General features: G+C 47.2%; 1 protein-coding gene across 1 annotated transcript; it reads left to right on the top strand.

The window, feature by feature from the left end:
• Positions 1–16254: 16254 nt before the first annotated feature.
• CMC4 (C-X9-C motif containing 4) lies at positions 16255–18002 on the top strand. The gene has a single exon (XM_062177614.1). The coding sequence runs from the start codon at positions 16588–16590 to the stop codon at positions 16804–16806; it is 219 nt and encodes a 72-aa protein (XP_062033598.1). The 5' UTR covers positions 16255–16587; the 3' UTR covers positions 16807–18002.
• Positions 18003–18222: the final 220 nt, after the last annotated feature.

Consider the following 18222-nt stretch of genomic DNA (forward strand, 5'->3'; position numbering starts at 1 on the left):
AGGCAAGATGGTGAGGCAGCCTTAATGGGCCCTGCCCTACGAAAGAAATCGCTAAATGAAACCCAGAGCTCAGGCCTCTCTCCCCTTCTACCACCTGGCATGCATGTGGATCAGACCCCAGAGAGGCCTTCTGCACGTGAGGTAGATGACAGTCACATTGTCTAAGAAGCTGATGCCAGGAGCAGCAACCATAGCCCAGACATCCCCTCCCACCGGCAGAGCTGTGCTCTGGCCTCTCACCACTTCCCCTCCCAGGAAGTCAAGGTGCAGGTTCTGGGGTGGGGTCACTGAGGGCAACCAAAGGGACAGCAAAAAAGCATCCGCAGGTGAAGTCATTTCAAACTACATAGAGAGAGACCCTAGGGTAGTTGCTGACTGAGGATGTGTGGATGGTGGGGGTGGGGTGGAGTTAAGTTTGGGAGAGGGTAAGATTTCCAGAAAAAGCCCGGGCTGGAACTCCAGTTGAGCAGCAAGGAAATCATGTCATTGGGCAACGTGGGAAGGGCAGCAGAAGTCGTTTTCGAAGTCATCACCAAGCCCTGTCGGGGGTAGGTGCTGAGCAGATGTGAGTTGGTTGAAAGTTTGTCTCCCCCACAGTGGAATAGCACACGGAACAGTCACTAGGCAGGGACAAGGAAGGGTGGAAGGCAGTGCAGATTCTACACAACCCTGTCTGCACACAGGGGCGTGGGACAGTTCCTGCCTCAACAAGGCCATCTGAAAGATGTCTGTGTCTCTGGGCCCTTTCACCACTTCATAGTCTACATGAGCCCAGGGATCCGGGCATGGCTGTCCTCCCTACCACCACCTCCCTCACTAGACCCCTCTGGCTCGCCACATCAGAGCCTTTCACTGTTCCAGCCTCCCCATGCCTAAACAGTCATTGCCAGCACTCTCAGAAACAAGACAGTATTTCCTAAGTATAATGAGTTCAGAATATGCATGCTTATATTAGGAATGTAATTTTACAGGAAAAGGCAGGCACCTAACTACTTGAGACATCACCTGCTGTCTCTTGGGGTGCACATTAGCAGGGAGCTGGAATTTGGAGCAGAGCCGGAACTCGAACCTGGGCACTCAGATATGGGATGCGACTGTCCCAAGTGGTATCTGCCATGGCCACACCTGTCCCAAACCTCTTTAAAAAAAAAAATGCTACATATTTTCTTTGAACAAATGTTCACTGAGCACCTACATATGTATCAGGCACTGTTCTGAGTGCTGGAGACACAGCAGTGAACTAAGCTGACAGAAATCTATGCCCTCCTGGAGCCCATGTGAGAGGTGGAGAGAAACAGCCATACATGAGACATACCGCGTGTGTTAAGGAGAGAGGAGAAAAGGCAAAGCCCACCAGGGACAACAGGAGTAGGGGAAAGGGTGGCAAGTGCAGCTTGGGTGGCCAGGGCAGAGCTCAAGATACACCTGTCTGACTAGCTGCAATGCCCTGTTTCACAACACATCTGTTTTACAAGAGGCTTGGAGGTTATGCAACTGGCCCGAGGTCATGCATCTGGCACTGTTTCTAGCTTTTTCTTAGGGTAAGGTTCCAGGTATGTCTTTGACAGGTTTAGGGAGCACAGGTGATATTGTAATTATAATGCTATTGGCCAAGCCCTTCAAAGACTTTGAGATGATGTCTTGTTGTCCAGCTGGAGAAGTAAAATAAACATTGAAAGAATTTCAATTAAATATAGAACATGCTTTTAAAGTTTTGTTGAGCACCATTAAAGAGAAACTACTTACTATAAATTTTACAGGAGAAAGGATGGTTTTAGCTGGAGCACCGGTTCTCAGTCTTGGCTGCACATTAGAATCATCTTTTAAAAAAATTTATTATTTGAAGGCAGAGTGACAGGAGAGAGACAGAGAGATTGATTGATTGATTGATTGATTTTCCATCCTCTGGCTTACTCCCCAAATGGCCATGATGGCTGGGGTTAGGTCAGGCTAAAGCTGGGGGCCTGGAACTCCATCGGGGTCTCCCACTTGGATGAGAGAGGCCCAAGTACTTGGACTATCATCTGCTGCTTTCCAAGGCACATTAGCAGAGAGCTGGATCAGAAACACAGCATCCAAGATTCAAATCAGGTGGATATGGGATGCTGGCATCACAGGCAGCAGCTTAACCTACTGCACCATAACACTGCCCCCTCACCACACACAGCCCCAGGAGCTTTTTAAATAGGGGAAGGTGTTAGGTGCATCCCCTATCAGGGTGCCTGGGTTTGAGTCCCAGCTCCACTCCCAGTTCCAGCTTCCTGCTTGCTAATGCACGCCACTCACGTGGGAGACTCAGATGGAGTTCCAGCCTCCCGGCTTTGACCTGGCCTAACCTTGGCTGTTGCCACATGTGAGAAGTAAACTAGCAGATGAAAGATTCTCTAACAATTGAGAAAATTTATTTAATAAATCATTGTCAATTTTTTAATGTTTTGAAAAAAGATCTCTCTTTCTCTCTCTTTGCCTTTCAAATAACATTTTTAATTGTTTTAATAAACAATCCCAATGCCCAGGTCTCACCCCAGACCATTTAAACATAACCTTTAGGGGCCTCAGTGTTAGTGAGTTTGAAAGTTCCCCCCATGAGATTCTAACATCTGCATACAGAGAAGAGCATCATGACTTTCACAGAGGTTACAGAATCTTAGTAGTGTTAGAACTTGCTAGATCGCTGGAACACAAATAGTTAATTTGACACCTAGCAAACTAAGCCCAATTAAGAATGACCCTGAGGATGTCCCAATGAAATTTCATGGCCTAAGAGTCTGTCCTGGCTCTCATAGCTGCTAGCTTGGGACATCCAGAGCTGATAAGACCCCGTGTTGTAAATTGTTGACAATAAACACCAGTCAAGGGGGTTCCTGCCCAGTCTCTGCATGTTCTCAAGTCCCCCTCCCAACAAACAACACAAATAGCCTGTTGCTCATTGCCTTGTGGGCTGAATATCTTCTCAGACCCCCATCCACCATTCAAGGAGGCTGCCACCTCACTTTCCACCTACCATGCTCCCTCTACCATGCTGTCCTGTCTTCAGGAAGTCTTTCCTGTTTGTAAATGGCTGCCTTTTCACCTTCTTAGGATCCTACAAAATCCTGAGCCTAACAAGCAGAATCCCCATATTTGGAATCCTGAAGACACCCAAGTTTTAGCTTACAGATGCCTACTTACAGTAACCCTGAATTAGCAAGTTTTCAGAAATGATCCATGGGACCAGTGCTGTGGCATAGCAGGTAAAGCTGCCACCTGATGTGCCAGCATCCGATATGGGCGCCAGTTCGAGTTCCGGCTGCTCCACTTCCAATCCAGCTCTCTGCTATGGCCTGGGAAAGCAGTAGAAGATGGCCCAAGTCCTTGGGCCCCTGCACCCATGTGGGAGACTCGGAAGAAGCACCTGTCTCCTGGCTTCGGATCGTCGCAGCTCCGGCCATTGCAGCCATCTGGGGAGTGAACCAGTGGATGGAAGACCTCTCTCTCTCTCTGCCTCTTTTTCTCTCTCTGTGTAACTCTTTCAAATTAATAAATAAACCTTTAAAAAAGAAAAAAAAGAAAAGAAAGAAATGATCTTATGTGATGTGTAAGACTGAAAGAAGGACCTGAAAAAGGACATGGATTTGTTGGTCCTTTGGGAGACCCTCACCACCCTGTGGGAGAGACCCTACTCACTTCTCTCTGGGGCATCCATACCTACTATACCTGCATTCTCCACAGTCCTCTGACTAAAATTTGGACACATTATCAGATTCTTTTTCTGATTTGTAGAATCTACACCAACAGCCTTTTTAAAATCTATTAATACAATTACATTCATTGGCCGGCGCTGTGGCTTAACAGGCTAATCCCCCACCTTGCGGCGCCGGCACACAGGGTTCTAGTCCCAGTTGGGGCACCGGATTCTGTCCCGGTTGCCCCTCTTCCAGGCCAGCTCTCTGCTATGATGGCCCGGGAAGGCAGTGGAGGATGGCCCAAGTGCTTGGGCCCTGCACCCGCATGGGAGACCAGGAGAAGCACCTGGCTCCCGGCTTCAGATCAGCGAGATGCGCCGGCTGCAGCGGCCATTGGAGGGTGAACCAACGGTAAAAAGGAAGACCTTTCTCTCTGTCTCTCCTCTCTCTCACTATCCACTCTGCCTGTCCAAAAAAAAAAAAAAAAATTACATTCATTGACTTAGAGATTTACCATTATTAAAAAACAAAGTTACATAAAAGAAATATAAAAATTGCAGGCCGGCGCCGTGGCTTAACAGGCTAATCCTCCGCCTTGCTGCGCCAGCACACTGGGTTCTAGTCCCAGTCAGGGTGCCAGATTCTCTCCTGGTTGCCCCTCTTGCAGGCCAGCTCTCTGCTATGGCCCGGGAAGGCAGTGGAGGATGGCCCAAGTCCTTGGGCCCTGCACCCGCATGGGAGACCAGGAGAAGCACCTGGCTCCTGGCTTCGGATCAGCAAGATGCGCCAGCCGCAGCGGCCATTGGAGGGTGAACCAACGGCAAAAAGGAAGACCTTTCTTTTTGTCTCTCTCTCTCACTATCTACTCTGCCTGTCAAAAGAAAATATATATATATATATAAATTGCAAACAAGGATAATTAGCTACTAATACGTACCCATACTTTTGTCTTTGACCTGCTGTTGAAGCTGATAGGTTGAAGAGATATTATTCCAGTCATCCATGTTGATCAAAAATTCTACTTGCTTAACTATTACAGGGCTGAGTGAAGCAGAGGCACGGTGGCTTCTGCAGTGTTCATGAAAAATTTTTGTTTAGGCCTCCCTTGGTTTGCACATAGAAACATTACTTTAATAATAATAACCAGCTTTGTCTGGGTACTTTCTATATGCCAATCCCAGTAGACTCATTATCACACTTGGTCCTTACAACTGTGCTATAAGGTAGACACTAATATTACTTCCACTTTCAAAAGAAGAATACGAAGGTCAGGTGCTGTGACATAGCGGGTAAAAGCTGCCGCTTGTGGTGCCAGCAACCCATATGGGTGCCAGTTTGAGACCTGGCTGCTCCACTTCCAATCCAGCTCTCTGCTATGGCCTGGGAAAGCAGTAGAAGATGCCCCATGTGCTTGGGCCCCTGTACCCCTGTGGGAGACCCAGAGGAAGTGCCTGGCTCCTGGCTTCAAATTGGCTCAGCTTCTGCCATTGCGGCCATTTGGGGAGTAAACCAGCGGATGGAAGACACCTCTCTCTCTCGCTCTCTCTCTCTAACTCTGCCTTTCAAATAAATAAATAAGCTTTAAAAAAAAAAAGAATACCAAGGTCAAAGGAGGTCAGCATTCCTTCCCAAGAAGGATAGAAGTGATAGAATCAGGGTTTGAACTTAAATTTGTCTCTTAGTCCTCTGAGTTTTCTTTTTAAAGATTTATGTATTTACTCATTTTAAAGATAGAGTGGCAGAGACAATAAACAGTGACAGAGGCAAAAAGAGATCCTCCATCCACTGGTTTACCCTCCAAACAGCTCCAATGGTCAGGGCTAGGCTAGGCTGAAGCCAGGAGCCAAGATCACTATCTGAATCTCCCACATGGGCAGCAGGAACTGGTACTTGGGCCACCATATGCTGCGTTCAGGTATATTAGCACAGAGCCCAATCAGAAGTGGAGGAGCCGGGACATGAGCCAGCGCTCCCATATGACATACAGGCATCTCAAGCAGGGTCTTAGCCCTCTGTGCCATAGCACCTGCTCCTACCCTCTGTTTTAACACAACAGTAGACTTTCAATTCAGAATGATCCCCATCAAAGAAATCCCACCTGAGTCTACTCAATAATTCTTAGCCTCATGGTATCAGTCTCTACTGTGGACACCATCAGCTTTTGGACTGACCTATCTTTCCCAGCTCTCGTCATTTCCTTGCTTCTCTCACAGGGAGCCTCAGAAACTGGCTTGCTCACACACAAAAATGATTGCAGGGTTCGGTGTTTGGTAGAGCAGTTTAGATACCACTTGGGACCCCACAATCCACAACAGAGTCCCTGGGTTCAACTCCCTTCCCTGTTCCCAACCCAGCCTCCAGCTAACGCAGGGAAGCAGCAATGCTGGCTTAAGTAGTTGGATCCCTGCCACCCACGTAGGAGACCTGGATTGAATTCTGAGCTCTTGATTTTGGCCTGGCCCAGCCTCCATTGTTGTAGACATTCGGGGAGTGAGCTAACTAAAAGATTGATCTCCCTCTCTCTCTGTTTCTCTGTCTCTCTCTGTCTCTCTCTTTCTCTATCTCCCCCACCCCACCTTCCAAATAAATAAAATTATTTTAAATGAATACATTTATAACTGGTGTAATCCAAATGGACTCTATGGATAGAGCAATTGAGAATTAATTTTCAGAAAAAAGGCAAAAATCATGACTCTCATATAAATGTAAAAAGGAATATATACTCAGTAAGTGGTTGAACTCTCAGTCTCACAGCAGATGCTATAACAAGTTGAAGGGAAAGGTCGAGAAGTATAAACTTGGATGGTGTAAAGATATCAAATTGTAAATGGAAGTAAAATTCATTTCTTGGGAGGGAGGAGGGAAGTCAATTGGGACACCATAGGAAGATAAGAGTTGGCATAATGACAACATCAAACCTTAACTGAGTACTTGTGTTTCCAGAAACAGCTATGGATAAAAAAAATAGCCTTTCCTTTTGTGCTCCAGGGATCAGTTTACACAAAGAACCACCCTTCCTTGTCCTCTTAAAACAGCCCACTGTTCACCTTTCTCATGGTTCCCATAGAACACACAGGTGACTCCCTTGTCCTTGTGATAAAATCAAACATAGAATTTCTCCTTTTGCCTGAACCCACTGACAAGACCACATACAGAACTTCTAACTCCCCATTTCTTATCACAAGATTAGCTGAGATCAGAACTGTTTGTCTCCTAGGCACAGAAGTAAACATTCCCAGTTCAGCTACCGACTAAGGCTTCCCCTGATCGAAAAATAATCCCAACTACTAATCATCCCAGCTATAACTTGTCTACTCTCCCCTGTAAGAGTCTAGGGCAAAACCAGCTCACCGACATACTCTGGTTTTCACATCTGGGTGATCTTCCTATTGCAATAGCCTGAATAGAATCGATTTTCTTAACCTTTTGATAATATTCATCAATTACCTGCAATTTAAGAATTGAGCTAGGATCAGACAGGTGGGAAAAGGTGCTATCTTCAAAGAAGTTTCTCATCAAAGTACAAACTTTTTCCTGTAATCTCCTCCCTTTTCTATTAATCTTCCCAATCTCAAAGGAAGATTATTATCAAACACAAAATAGATTGGTCTCATAACATCTGGCTTCATTGTTTACATGGGTGCAATAAGAATAGGCATTCACTGTTTAGGTCTTCTTAACTTCACATTTCTAGAAGCTTTCAAAAAATCTCAAATATAACTTTTAAAAGCATCTTGGAAGTTAGATAGCTACACAAAGAACTCACCATGAGACTTCACCCACAAGACCCATAAATTTGGGTGAATTTCTCTCTTCTTCAGATCCCCCAAACATCTTAGGGTACTAGGCTTGCTGGAAGTGACCTATAAAATTTGGGAATCCTTGGGGCTGGCGCTGTGGAGCAATGGGTTAATCCCTGGCCTGAAGCACCGGCATCCCTTATGGGCACCGGTTCGAGACCCGGCTGCTCCACTTCCAATCCAGCTCTCTGCTATGGCCTGGGAAAGCAGTAGAAGGTGGCCCAAGTCCTTGGGCCCCTCTTCCCGCATGGGAGACCCAGAAGAAGCTCCTGGCTCCTGGCTTCAGATCAGAACAGCTCCAGCCATTGTAGCCAATTGGGGAGTAAACCATCGAATGGAAGACCTCTCTCTCTCTCTCTCTCTCTCTCTCTCTCTCTCTCTCTCTCTGCCTCTCCTCTCTCTGTGTAACTCTGACTTTCAAATAAATAAGTAAATCTTTAAAAAAAAAAATTGAGAATCCTGTAAGCCAGGTACCAGGTCAGTTTTCCTGGCAAGTTTTATAAGCATTGGCTTCATAAACTCAACTTGAGTTCCTTAGAAGTATCTGACCATGTTTGATTAAATTAACATCATTCTCAAATTCCAGGAGAGGCCTCAATTGTACAACCACTGTTTCCAATATGTCCTGGTTAGAGAGGAGGACAGAGGGTCAGCTGTTTGACACAGCAGTTAGGTCATTGCTTGGGACACCTGCATCCCATGTGGGACTGACTGGTTCATGTCCTATATCTGCTTTCTGCTAATACACACCCTGGGAGGCAGCAGATGATGGCTCAAATACTTTAGCCCCTGCCACCCACATGGGACAACCTGATGGAGTTCTGGGCTCTTGGCTTTGACCTGACCCAACCCTGGCTATTGTAGCTTTTCACTCCCTAATTAAAAGCTGTGAAAGATCTCTCTGACTCTCTGCCTTTCAAAAAAAAAAAGAAAAGAAAAAGAAAGAAAGAAACTTAAAAAAAAAATACAGTTAGAGGGGCTGACACTCTAGTATAGTAGGTTAAGCCTCCACCTGTGGAACCAGTATCCCATATAGGCGCCAGTTCAAGTCTCTGTTGCTCCACTTCTTATCCAGCTCTCTGCTGTGGCCTGGGAAAGCAGTAGAAGGTGGCCCAAGTCCTTGGGCCCCTGCACCCGCATGGGAAACCTGGAAGAAGCTCCTGACTCGGCTTCAGATCCTCCCAGCTCCAGCTGTTGCAGCCATTTGAGGAGAGAACCAGCAGATGGAAGACCTCTCTCTCTGTCTCTCCCTCTCTCTGTATGTAACTCTGCCTCTCAAATAAATAATTACACCTTTTAAACAATAATAATAGGGGCATAGTGAGTTAAGCCACCACCTGCAGTGCCGGCATCCCATATGGACACTGGTTTGAATCCCAGCTATTCCACCTCCAATCCAGCTCTCTGCCATGGCCTGGGTAAAGCAGTAGAAGATGGACCAAGTGCTTGGGCCTCTGCACCCACATAGGAGACCTAGAAGAAGCTCCTGGCTCCTGACTTCAGATTGGCCCAGCTCTGGCCTTTGCGACCATTTGGGCAGTGAACCAGCGAATGAAAGGTCTTTCTCTCTGTCTCTCCCTCTCTCTGTCACTCTGCTTCTCAAATAAATAAATAAAATCTTAAAAAAAAGAGAGAGAAAAAAACAGCTTCTATAACTACCCCAAAAGTAGGAGAAGTAGATATCTGTGTGAAATGATGGATATGTTAATTTGTTTCACTATAGTAACCATTTTACTATGTGTATGTGGGTGATAATATTATGTTGTTAAATATACAAGTAAATTTTTACTATCCATTTCAGTCAGATATGCACAGAGACACTCCAATGATGGGTGCTCAAGGAAAGCCCCAAGCACAGTTCAAATTGGTACTGGTTGGAAATGCTGGTACTGGAAAAGCTACATACAGGAAATGTCATTTGACTGGTGAACTTAAGAAAAAGTATGTGGCTACCCTGTGTGATGAGGGCCATCCCCTTGTGTTCCACACCAGTGGAACCTATTAATTTCGTTGTATGAGATACAGATGGCTAGAAATTCGGTGGACTGAGAGACGGCTGCTATCCAAGCCCAGTGTGTCATGTGTGATGTAACGTCTAGCAGGCACACAGATCTGACAGCACTATTGAAAACATCTCAATTGTATAGCTTGACAGCAAAGTGGATAGTCAGAACAGGAAAGAGAAGGCAAAATCCACTGCCTTTCAAGTAGAATCATTTTTTAAAAAACACATATTCAATTTTTAGACCCACGTATTTAGCTGTTTTGCAACATAATTTTTTTAAAGTGGTAAGCAAGGTAGCAAGGGTCAGTGGAGTAGGGCATCCATCAGACTGGACAGGCACCTCTCCAGACAGAATCCAAGAGAGAGTGCCCACTCATTCAGACTGAGGAAAGCAAGGATGCATGGTCTAATAGAGAATACACTAGCGGGCCATGCAGGCAGCTCAGGAAAAGTTGAGAGCTGCTTAATCTGTATTCAGATGGGGGCTTATAAGGGAATGGGGTCCAGCTCTTCCCACTGTTTCTCCTTCCCCTCCTCCCTCTTCTCCAGGATAAAGGGTTTGCTGAATGTGAATTAACTAAAAACCTCCTAAGACAAATAGGAACTGACAGGAGCAGAATTTGGGGGCTTAATAATAATTGGGTAGGCTTTAAGGCCTGGCCAGGTATGTGTGAGGCCCAGACCTATCTGTATCTTCACATGGAGTACTAGGAAAGACATTATAAGGGAGGTGTGGACCTCCTTAAGGAAGGCACTCCCACTGACACCTGTTACTTGGCTGGACTGGGAGGAAGGCTGGTCTAAATAGGAGGCTAGTACAGAGTAGCCAGTGTCTCTAAATGGAAGTTTGATTTTTCCTGAAATGTCACTGACCCTAGGTCATCCACTCAATAGTGATGGTTACTTTGGAAGCTGGGCAGAACTAAGGGCTTTTCTTAGTTTCGGGCCATCAGGGCCTGTGGTTCTGACCCCAGGGCTGTTCCATTTCCAATGCCTGGCTCTTGGCAGAGCTGACAGGGCTCTTCAGAAGCTGGCTTCTGCACTGCTTCTGACAGCTGCTTGCCCAATGCTCTGGCTTTCCATATGGAAAACGGGTGCCATTGGGGGATGTATTGATCTTAACAGAAGACCACCACATAAAGCAGCTATTTTTCTAAAAAATATTTTATTTATTTATTTGAGATGTAGAGTCACAGACAGAGAGAGGGAGAGACAGAGAGAAAGGTCTTCCATCCGCTGGTTCACTCCTCAGATGGCTGCAACAGCAGAGCTGGGTCGATCCGAAGCCAGGAGTCTGGAGCTTCTTCCGAATCTCCCGCACGGGTGTTGAGGCCCAAGCACTTTGGCCATCTTCTACTGCTTTCCCAGGCCATAGCAGAGAGCTGGATCCACTTCGTATCCAGTCCCCTGCTAATGCACCTGGGATAGGAGAGGAAAGTGGCTCAAGTGTTTGGGCCCCTGCACCTGTGTGGGAGATCCAAAAAAAACTCCAGACCCTTGGCTTCAGATCAGCCCAGCCCTGGCCATTGCAGCCATTTGGGAAGTGAACCAATGGATAAAAGATTCTCTCTCTTTCTCTCTCTCTCTCTCTCTCTCTCTCTCTCTGTAACTCTGCCTTTCAAATAAATTTAAAAATAAAAAAGAAGCTGTGGTCATGGGCAAATTCTCACACTTTGTATTTCCCTGTGCAACATAATTTTTTCCTTCTCAAGTTTCAATTATAAGACTGCTACAGCCCCATCACAATATTCAATGGTGAAATCTTATTTGTTCTTGTCATTTCCATTTCCTATTCATTTAAAATCATAATAAGACTATATTTCAAAAAAACCTTTTTTAAAAAAAAATCCAGAAGATAGACCATTACAGCAACATGAACAATATTTCAAAAACCACATTCAACCCTCCTTAGTCCATTCAGTCCTATGTAACTAATTCTTCTTCCCCTGGATCTTAGAAGTTAGAGGTCTCATGAGTCCATTGGCTTTTCAACTAGAGTTCTAGAAATCCTGACCCAGTCCATTGTGTGGCCTCAAGGGTTTTAAGTGATGCCATCAGATGCTATATGTAGGCAAGGAGGTAGCTAGCAAGGAGAGAGCTGAAGTCACTAGCTCCTCCCTAAGACCCTGCCTACTCCACCCAAACCCCACTCCCCCTCGTGCTATAGCTGAGGTCACCCAAAACTGCCATTTCCACAAAACCACCACCCAGAACCAGCTCTGGCTGAAAATGCCCAACGTGGCTGCTGACCATGTCCCCACAGTGACCTATGGCTAATTATAATAACATGACTCTAAAATTTCCATGGCTGACATTCCTAATCCCACCATGCCCCTGAAGCCATGACCCTCTGAGACTTCCTTAAAAAGCAAGAGAAAGGGCAGTACTCAAACTCTACCCCAAACATAACCTTCTATGAATATTCTATCATAAAAAAGGGATAATCCCAAAGCTCACGGGGTGCAGCTCACTGTTGAGTGTGTCCTCACTACCTTTTTTTTTTTTTTTTTTTTTTAAGATTTTTTTATTTAGGTCGGCGCCATGGCTCAATAGGCTAATCCTCCGCCTGCGGCGCCAGCACACCAGGTTCTAGTCCTGGTCGGGGCGCCGGATTCTGTCCTGGTTGCCCCTCTCCCAGGCCTGCTCTCTGCTGTGGCCATGGAATGCAGTGGAGGATGGCCCAAATGCTTGGGCCCTGCACCGGCATGGGAGACCAGGAGAAAGCACCTGGCTCCTGCCTTCGAATCAGCACGGTGCACCGGCCACAGCGCGCCGGCCGCGGCGGCCATTGGAGGGTGAACCAATGGCAAAGGAAGACCTTTCTCTCTGTCTCTTTCTCTCACTGTCCACTCTGCCTGTCAAAAAATAAAAGATTTATTTATTTATTGGAAAGAAAGAGTTACAGAGAGGCAGAAGCAGAGAGAGAGACACAGAGAAAGTCTTCCATCACTGGTTCACTTCCCAAATGACTGCAACAGCCAGAGCTGGGCCTATCCAAAGCCAGGAGCTAGGGGCTTCCTCTAGGTCTCCCACGCGGGTGCAGGGGCCCAAGGACGTGGGGTATCTTCTACTGCTTTCTCAGGCCATAGCAGAGAGCTGGATCGGAAGTGGAGCCCAGCGCCCATATGGGATGCTGGCACTGCAGGCAGTGGCTTTACCTGCTAAGCCACAGTGCCGGCTCCCTCACCACCTTTCAAAGTACATGCCTGCACTTGGTTCATAATAAATCTTGCTCCTCTGCTAACCTTCACTTACAGCTCACCCTTGAATTCTTTCATGTATCCAAGACAAGAACCTGGACCCAGCCATCCAACGACAATCCTGTGCCCAGAGCATCTGACACAAGCCTTTTTCACAGGATTCTGAGGCAACCTGCTGTGCTTCAATGTCTCCTCCAGACCTCACGCTGAAATTTAACTGCCGCTGGAACAGTCTTAAGAGGTGGGAACTTGACGAGCTAATTAGACCATGACAGCAGGCACCTGCATGAATGGAGTAAAGCTGTAAAAGCTGTAGAGTGGGAATGGGTTAGTTATCTCAGGAATGGGCTCCTGGGAGAGGGAGTTCTTGATACCCCTGTCTGTCTCACCTGTGCCCAGTGGCCCTCCTGCCTTGTTTGACACAGCACAGAGCACTGTCAGATGCCAGCACCACACTCCTGCACTTCTCAGGCTCCAAAACCCGGAGCAAATAGACTTCTCTTTCCTCTCCGCTACCCAGTCTGTGTTGTTCCGTTACAGTGCAGAAAACACAAAGATACGATCTTTTGTTGAAGACAAAGCCTAAGACAAAGCACTGTGGTTTGTGGCTGACTGCTGCAATTTCACGGAAGCATTAGAGAAGACAAAAAACTCTAGATGACCGAAGACTTCAAATGGTTGATGTTAGCTTCCTAACTCACTGACAACTGGCAAAAGTGAAAGATCTAATGAGAATTCATTACAAGAATTATGCAGCTGACAAGGAAATGTGGTTGCCTTTGTGGGATGCAAAACAAGATAATAAAGCCTTCCAATAAAGTCAATCCAAAAATCCTTTAGACGAGACAGTTATTAAAATATCATCAATAACTTTTTGTAAGGGAGACAGCATGCATTACAAATGTGTAATGTATGAACATACTTGCAGAGAGAAAGTATTGAGACATCACTTACAATAACCCTGCTGTGACGTATCACATAACATGAATTCACAGCTAGAACATACCAAGACTATCAAGTAAAGAGATCTGAATAAATCCTAAACATCTGGATATTAATAAAATTCTATAATGATCTGAATCCCTAGTTGAAACTTACTGACCTAAAGGACACTAGATTTAAATCTAAGAGAGCAAAGGCAACCAGGTTAACATTAAAAAGAAATAATGACTAAAATAATGACCAAGGCTCCACCCACATGGCCAGAGACCTGCTGCCCTCTCCTGGAAGCCACTCCCCCATTCCCCTCTGGCTGGAAGGAAAGGGAGGAGGCCTACAGAAGCTTTTACTTCCTCCCTTCCTTCCTTTTTCCTCCCCACTCCTCCCCTTCATCCCCTCCCCTCCCTTCTCTCCTCCTCTTCTTTTCCTTAGTTTCTTTCTCTCTTGTTTTTAAAAAAGAATTAGTTATTTGAAAGGCAGAGAGACACAGAGAGAGATCTTCCATCTGCTTATACACTCCCCAAATGGCCACAACCACTAGGCCTGGGCTAGGTTGAAGCCAAGAGCCTGGAACTCCATCTGGGTCTCCCATGTGTGTGACAGGAGCCCAGGTACTTGCGCCATCTTCCATTGCTTTGCCAGGCACGTTAAGCCCTCCCGTTGGTCTACCTTTCTTAGTTATTTAAAATTTATATGAAAGTTGCAAAAACAGCACACAGAGCCCCCTCTGTACCTTCACTCAGCTTTCCTAAGTGTGACTATTTCTAAATCATTGAGAATAAGTGCAGAGTTGATGTCCCATTAACCCTGAATAATTCAGTACATATTTCCCAAAAATTAGGACACCTCTATGTCATAACCAGAGCATAACCAAGGAAATCGGAGAACTAACATCAACCCAATGTATACCATGTGTTGTCAGCTGTTTTAGTGCAGTCTTCCAAAGCCCAGGAGTCAGTGCCGGAGCACATGGTACATTTAGCTGCCTCTGTCTCCAGTCTCCTCCATATGGAACAACTCTTTGGTCTTCCTTGTCTTTCATGACCTGGGCATCTTTGAAGAGAAAAATAAGATACATAGCATTTGAGCATTTACACACCATGGACCATTTACATCAGGGCAACAAGAGTGGCAATTTGCCATATAGACCTTCTTGAGTTTGGTCTGTGGAGGTTTTCATAAAGAATCTCAGATCGCAGGGGTTTTTTTTTGTTTTTGGTTTTGGTTTGTTTTGTTTTTTGGGTTTTGGTGTTTTTTTGTTTTTTGTTTTTTTTTCTTTTTTTTTTTTTTTTTTTTGGACAGGCAGAGTGGACAGTGAGAGAGAGAGACAGAGAGAAAGGTCTTCCTTTGCTGTTGGTTCACCCTCCAATTGCCGCTGTGGCTGGCGCGCTGCGGCCAGCGCACCGTGCTGATCTGACGGCAGGAGCCAGGTGCTTATCCTGGTCTCCCGTGGGGTGCAGGGCCCAAGCACTTGGGCCATCCTCCACTGCACTCCCAGGCCACAGCAGAGAGCAGGCCTGGAAGAGGGGCAACCAGGACAGAATCCGGTGCCCCGACTGGGACTAGAACCCGGTGTGCCGGTGCCGCAAGGCGGAGGATTAGCCTATTGAGCCGTGGCACCGGCCAGATCGCAGTTTTTATATGGTCTTCAGGCTAGGAAATCACACCACACACTTTCCACTAGATTTCCCCTCCAGTACCCATAAATTTGGAAAAAATGTCCTAAAATCTCTGGGTTTGCCAGGAAACGATTTTCTTTACTCATCTCTAAGTCTGGGAACGCAGACAACAAGATACCAGGACCAGTTTTTCTGACAGGGTTGTGTAAGGATCTCCTCCTTAAAGTCAACCTTAGGGGGCTGCCACTGTGGCTTAGTGGGTAAAGCTGCCGCCTGCAGTGCGGCATCCCATACACTGGTTCGAGACCCGGCTGCTCCTCTTCCAATCCAGCTCTCTGCTGTGGCCTGGGAAAGCAGTAGAAGATGGCCCAAGTGCTTGGGCCCCTGCACCGGCGGGGGAGACCCGGAAGAAGCTCCTGGCTCCTGGCTCCTGGCTTCAGAGCGGCGCAGCTCTAGTGTTCCGGCCAACTGGGGAGTGGGAGACCGTCATTCTCCAACGCGGCCTGCCAGGCAAGCGTCTGCTGCATAAGCAACCTGTCCTCGTGTGTATTTGCAAAAAGGAGGCCAGATTCTCACTGAACGGATGCCTGAAAACAGAAATATTCAGGAACAGTTTCTGAATTCTGGAAGGATCATGCAGGGAGAATGTCGTTTACAAACACTGCGTTTCCATTTTTACTAAAACGCTATAAGTTTTAAGCTATAATAGCTTAAAAGGAAAGAGAAGAAGTGTCGAATCCATCTGGAAATTAGAACACTACAACAACGTCAGCAATATTCCAAACAAAATCTGCAGTCACCTGCACCTGAGAAACGGTGCTCCTGGGGACAGGTGAGGAGGTCGGCGCGCAGGGCCCGGGCGGCTGAGGTGGAGGCGCCAGGCCGAGCGACCGGGGACGCCGGGAGAGGCGCTCGCGGCCGCCGGGAGAGGGCGCCCGCGGCCCACAAGCGGACGCGCCAGCTCGCGAGCGGCGCACGGGCGCCTGCGTGAGCGCATGCGTGGGCGCCTCTTCCGCGCCGCCTCCCGTTTGCTGGTCAGCTGAAGGGAGCCCTGCGCGACCTACACGCGCAGGGACAGCCCTTTGAGGTGACATCGCCAGGGGCGCCAGCCTCTTGAGCCAGGGAGACTTTTTTTTTTGAACATCGGCCCTAACCAAGTTCATTATCAGTTGAGGTGTTTGTTTCGTTTCGCAGTCGCAGCCTGTGGATCTTGCGCAGGTCTCCCTGGGCGACCTGCGGTGGCCGGCGGGCGCCTGTGACCTCCGTGCGGGCGCCCTCGGGCCCTGGGTGCCCCGCGCCTGGCGCCTGGCTCTCGGGGTGGGCGGCCCGCCTGGCTGTTGTGTAAGGGGAGCCGTGTTCATGTTCCTGAGCATGTCGCCGAAGGATCCGTGCCAGAAACAAGCGTGCGAGCTGCAGAAGTGCCTGCAGGCCAACAACTACCTGGAGGCCAGGTGTCAGGCCGTCCTGCAGGAGCTGCGGAAGTGCTGTGCTCGGTTTCCCAAGGGGAGATCTGCGGTGTGTTCGGGATTTGAAAAGGAAGAGGAGGAAAGCCTGAGACTGAAGTCGACGCCGGAGTGAAGTTCCTGGAAGTTAAACCCTGCTCCCAGATTCCACGAAGCGAGTTTGATTTCTCCTCCTCCTTTGGGCCAGGTACAGCAAACAGCACAGGGGAGAGTCAGCGATAAGAATATGCGGTCCATGCAGAGCAGAAAGAAACCTATTAAAAGATGTGTACAATGTAATAAAACTAACCCCGGATAAACCTGTTTACGTGGAAATTTATTTTGGTATTGAATGCATTTTAAGAAGAAAAAAACTTGTCATCCATTCGTTCAGTCTGTGTAATTCCTGTTCCACTAGATGTTGGGTTAGCAGGTCTTGTACTGAATCTTGGTGGCTCATGAATGCATCTGCTTCTTGAAACATGGTCTTAAGTAGTCTTTAAATTTGGCTTCAAAGTCATTTCAGCCAGGCCGTGGGAAACCTGTATCCCAACGTGTCTAGCACAGTCCGTTTCCACAGCACCCTTTGGCCTACAACTGGTCACTGAGCTTCCCACCAAGTGTCAGAGTGAAATGAAAAACTCTGTAGACCACAAAAGATTTAAAAGTACTGTGGTTAGCTTACAACTTACTGCTGAAATTTTCCAAAAGTGAAAGTTCATTACAAGAATTACACAGCTGGAGCCAGGGTGTGATGCAGCAGGTTAAGCTGCCACCTGCGATGCTCATCCATCCATAGTGGAGCACTCTTTAATGCCCCAGCTGATCCACCTCCCTGCTGATGTACCTTGGAAGGCAGCAAAGGATGGCTTAAGTACTTGGGCCCCTGCCACTCACCTGGGATACCTGGATGGAGTTCCAGGCTCTTGACTTCAGCCTGGCCCAGACCTGACTGCTGTGGACATTTGGGGAGTGAACCAATGGTTGGAAGATTTCTCTCTGTCACTCTGCCTTTCAAATAAAATAAATATTGAAAAGAATAATGCAACTGACAAGAAAATTCTATGGCTTCTGTGGCTTGCAAAACTCTAAGTCCAGAGGGTTTCACTAGTGAATTTACCAACCATGTGAAGAATTGATACCAATCCTTCACAAATTTGCCAAAAATAGGAGAGGAGGCTACACTTGATAGCCATTATATAAGACCATTATTACTAGTAAAACAAGACAAAGACATCACAAAAAAAGAAAGAAAAGAAAGACTGCATTGGCCGGCACCGTGGCTTAACAGGCTAATCCTCCGCCTTGCGGCACCGGCACACCGGGTTCTAGTCCCAGTTGGGGTGCCGGATTCTATCCCAGTTGCCCCTCTTCCAGGCCAGCTCTCTGCTATGGCCCGGGGAAGGCAGTGGAGGATGGCCCAAGTCCTTGGGCCCTGCACCCGCATGGGAGACCAGGAGAAGCACCTGGCTCCTGGCTTCGGATCAGCGAGATGCGCCAGCCGCAGCGGCCATTGGAGGGTGAACCAATGACAAAAAGGAAGACCTTTCTC

Source organism: Lepus europaeus, chromosome 2 (assembly GCF_033115175.1).
Source record: "Lepus europaeus isolate LE1 chromosome 2, mLepTim1.pri, whole genome shotgun sequence".
Classification (NCBI taxonomy): Eukaryota; Metazoa; Chordata; class Mammalia; order Lagomorpha; family Leporidae; genus Lepus; species Lepus europaeus.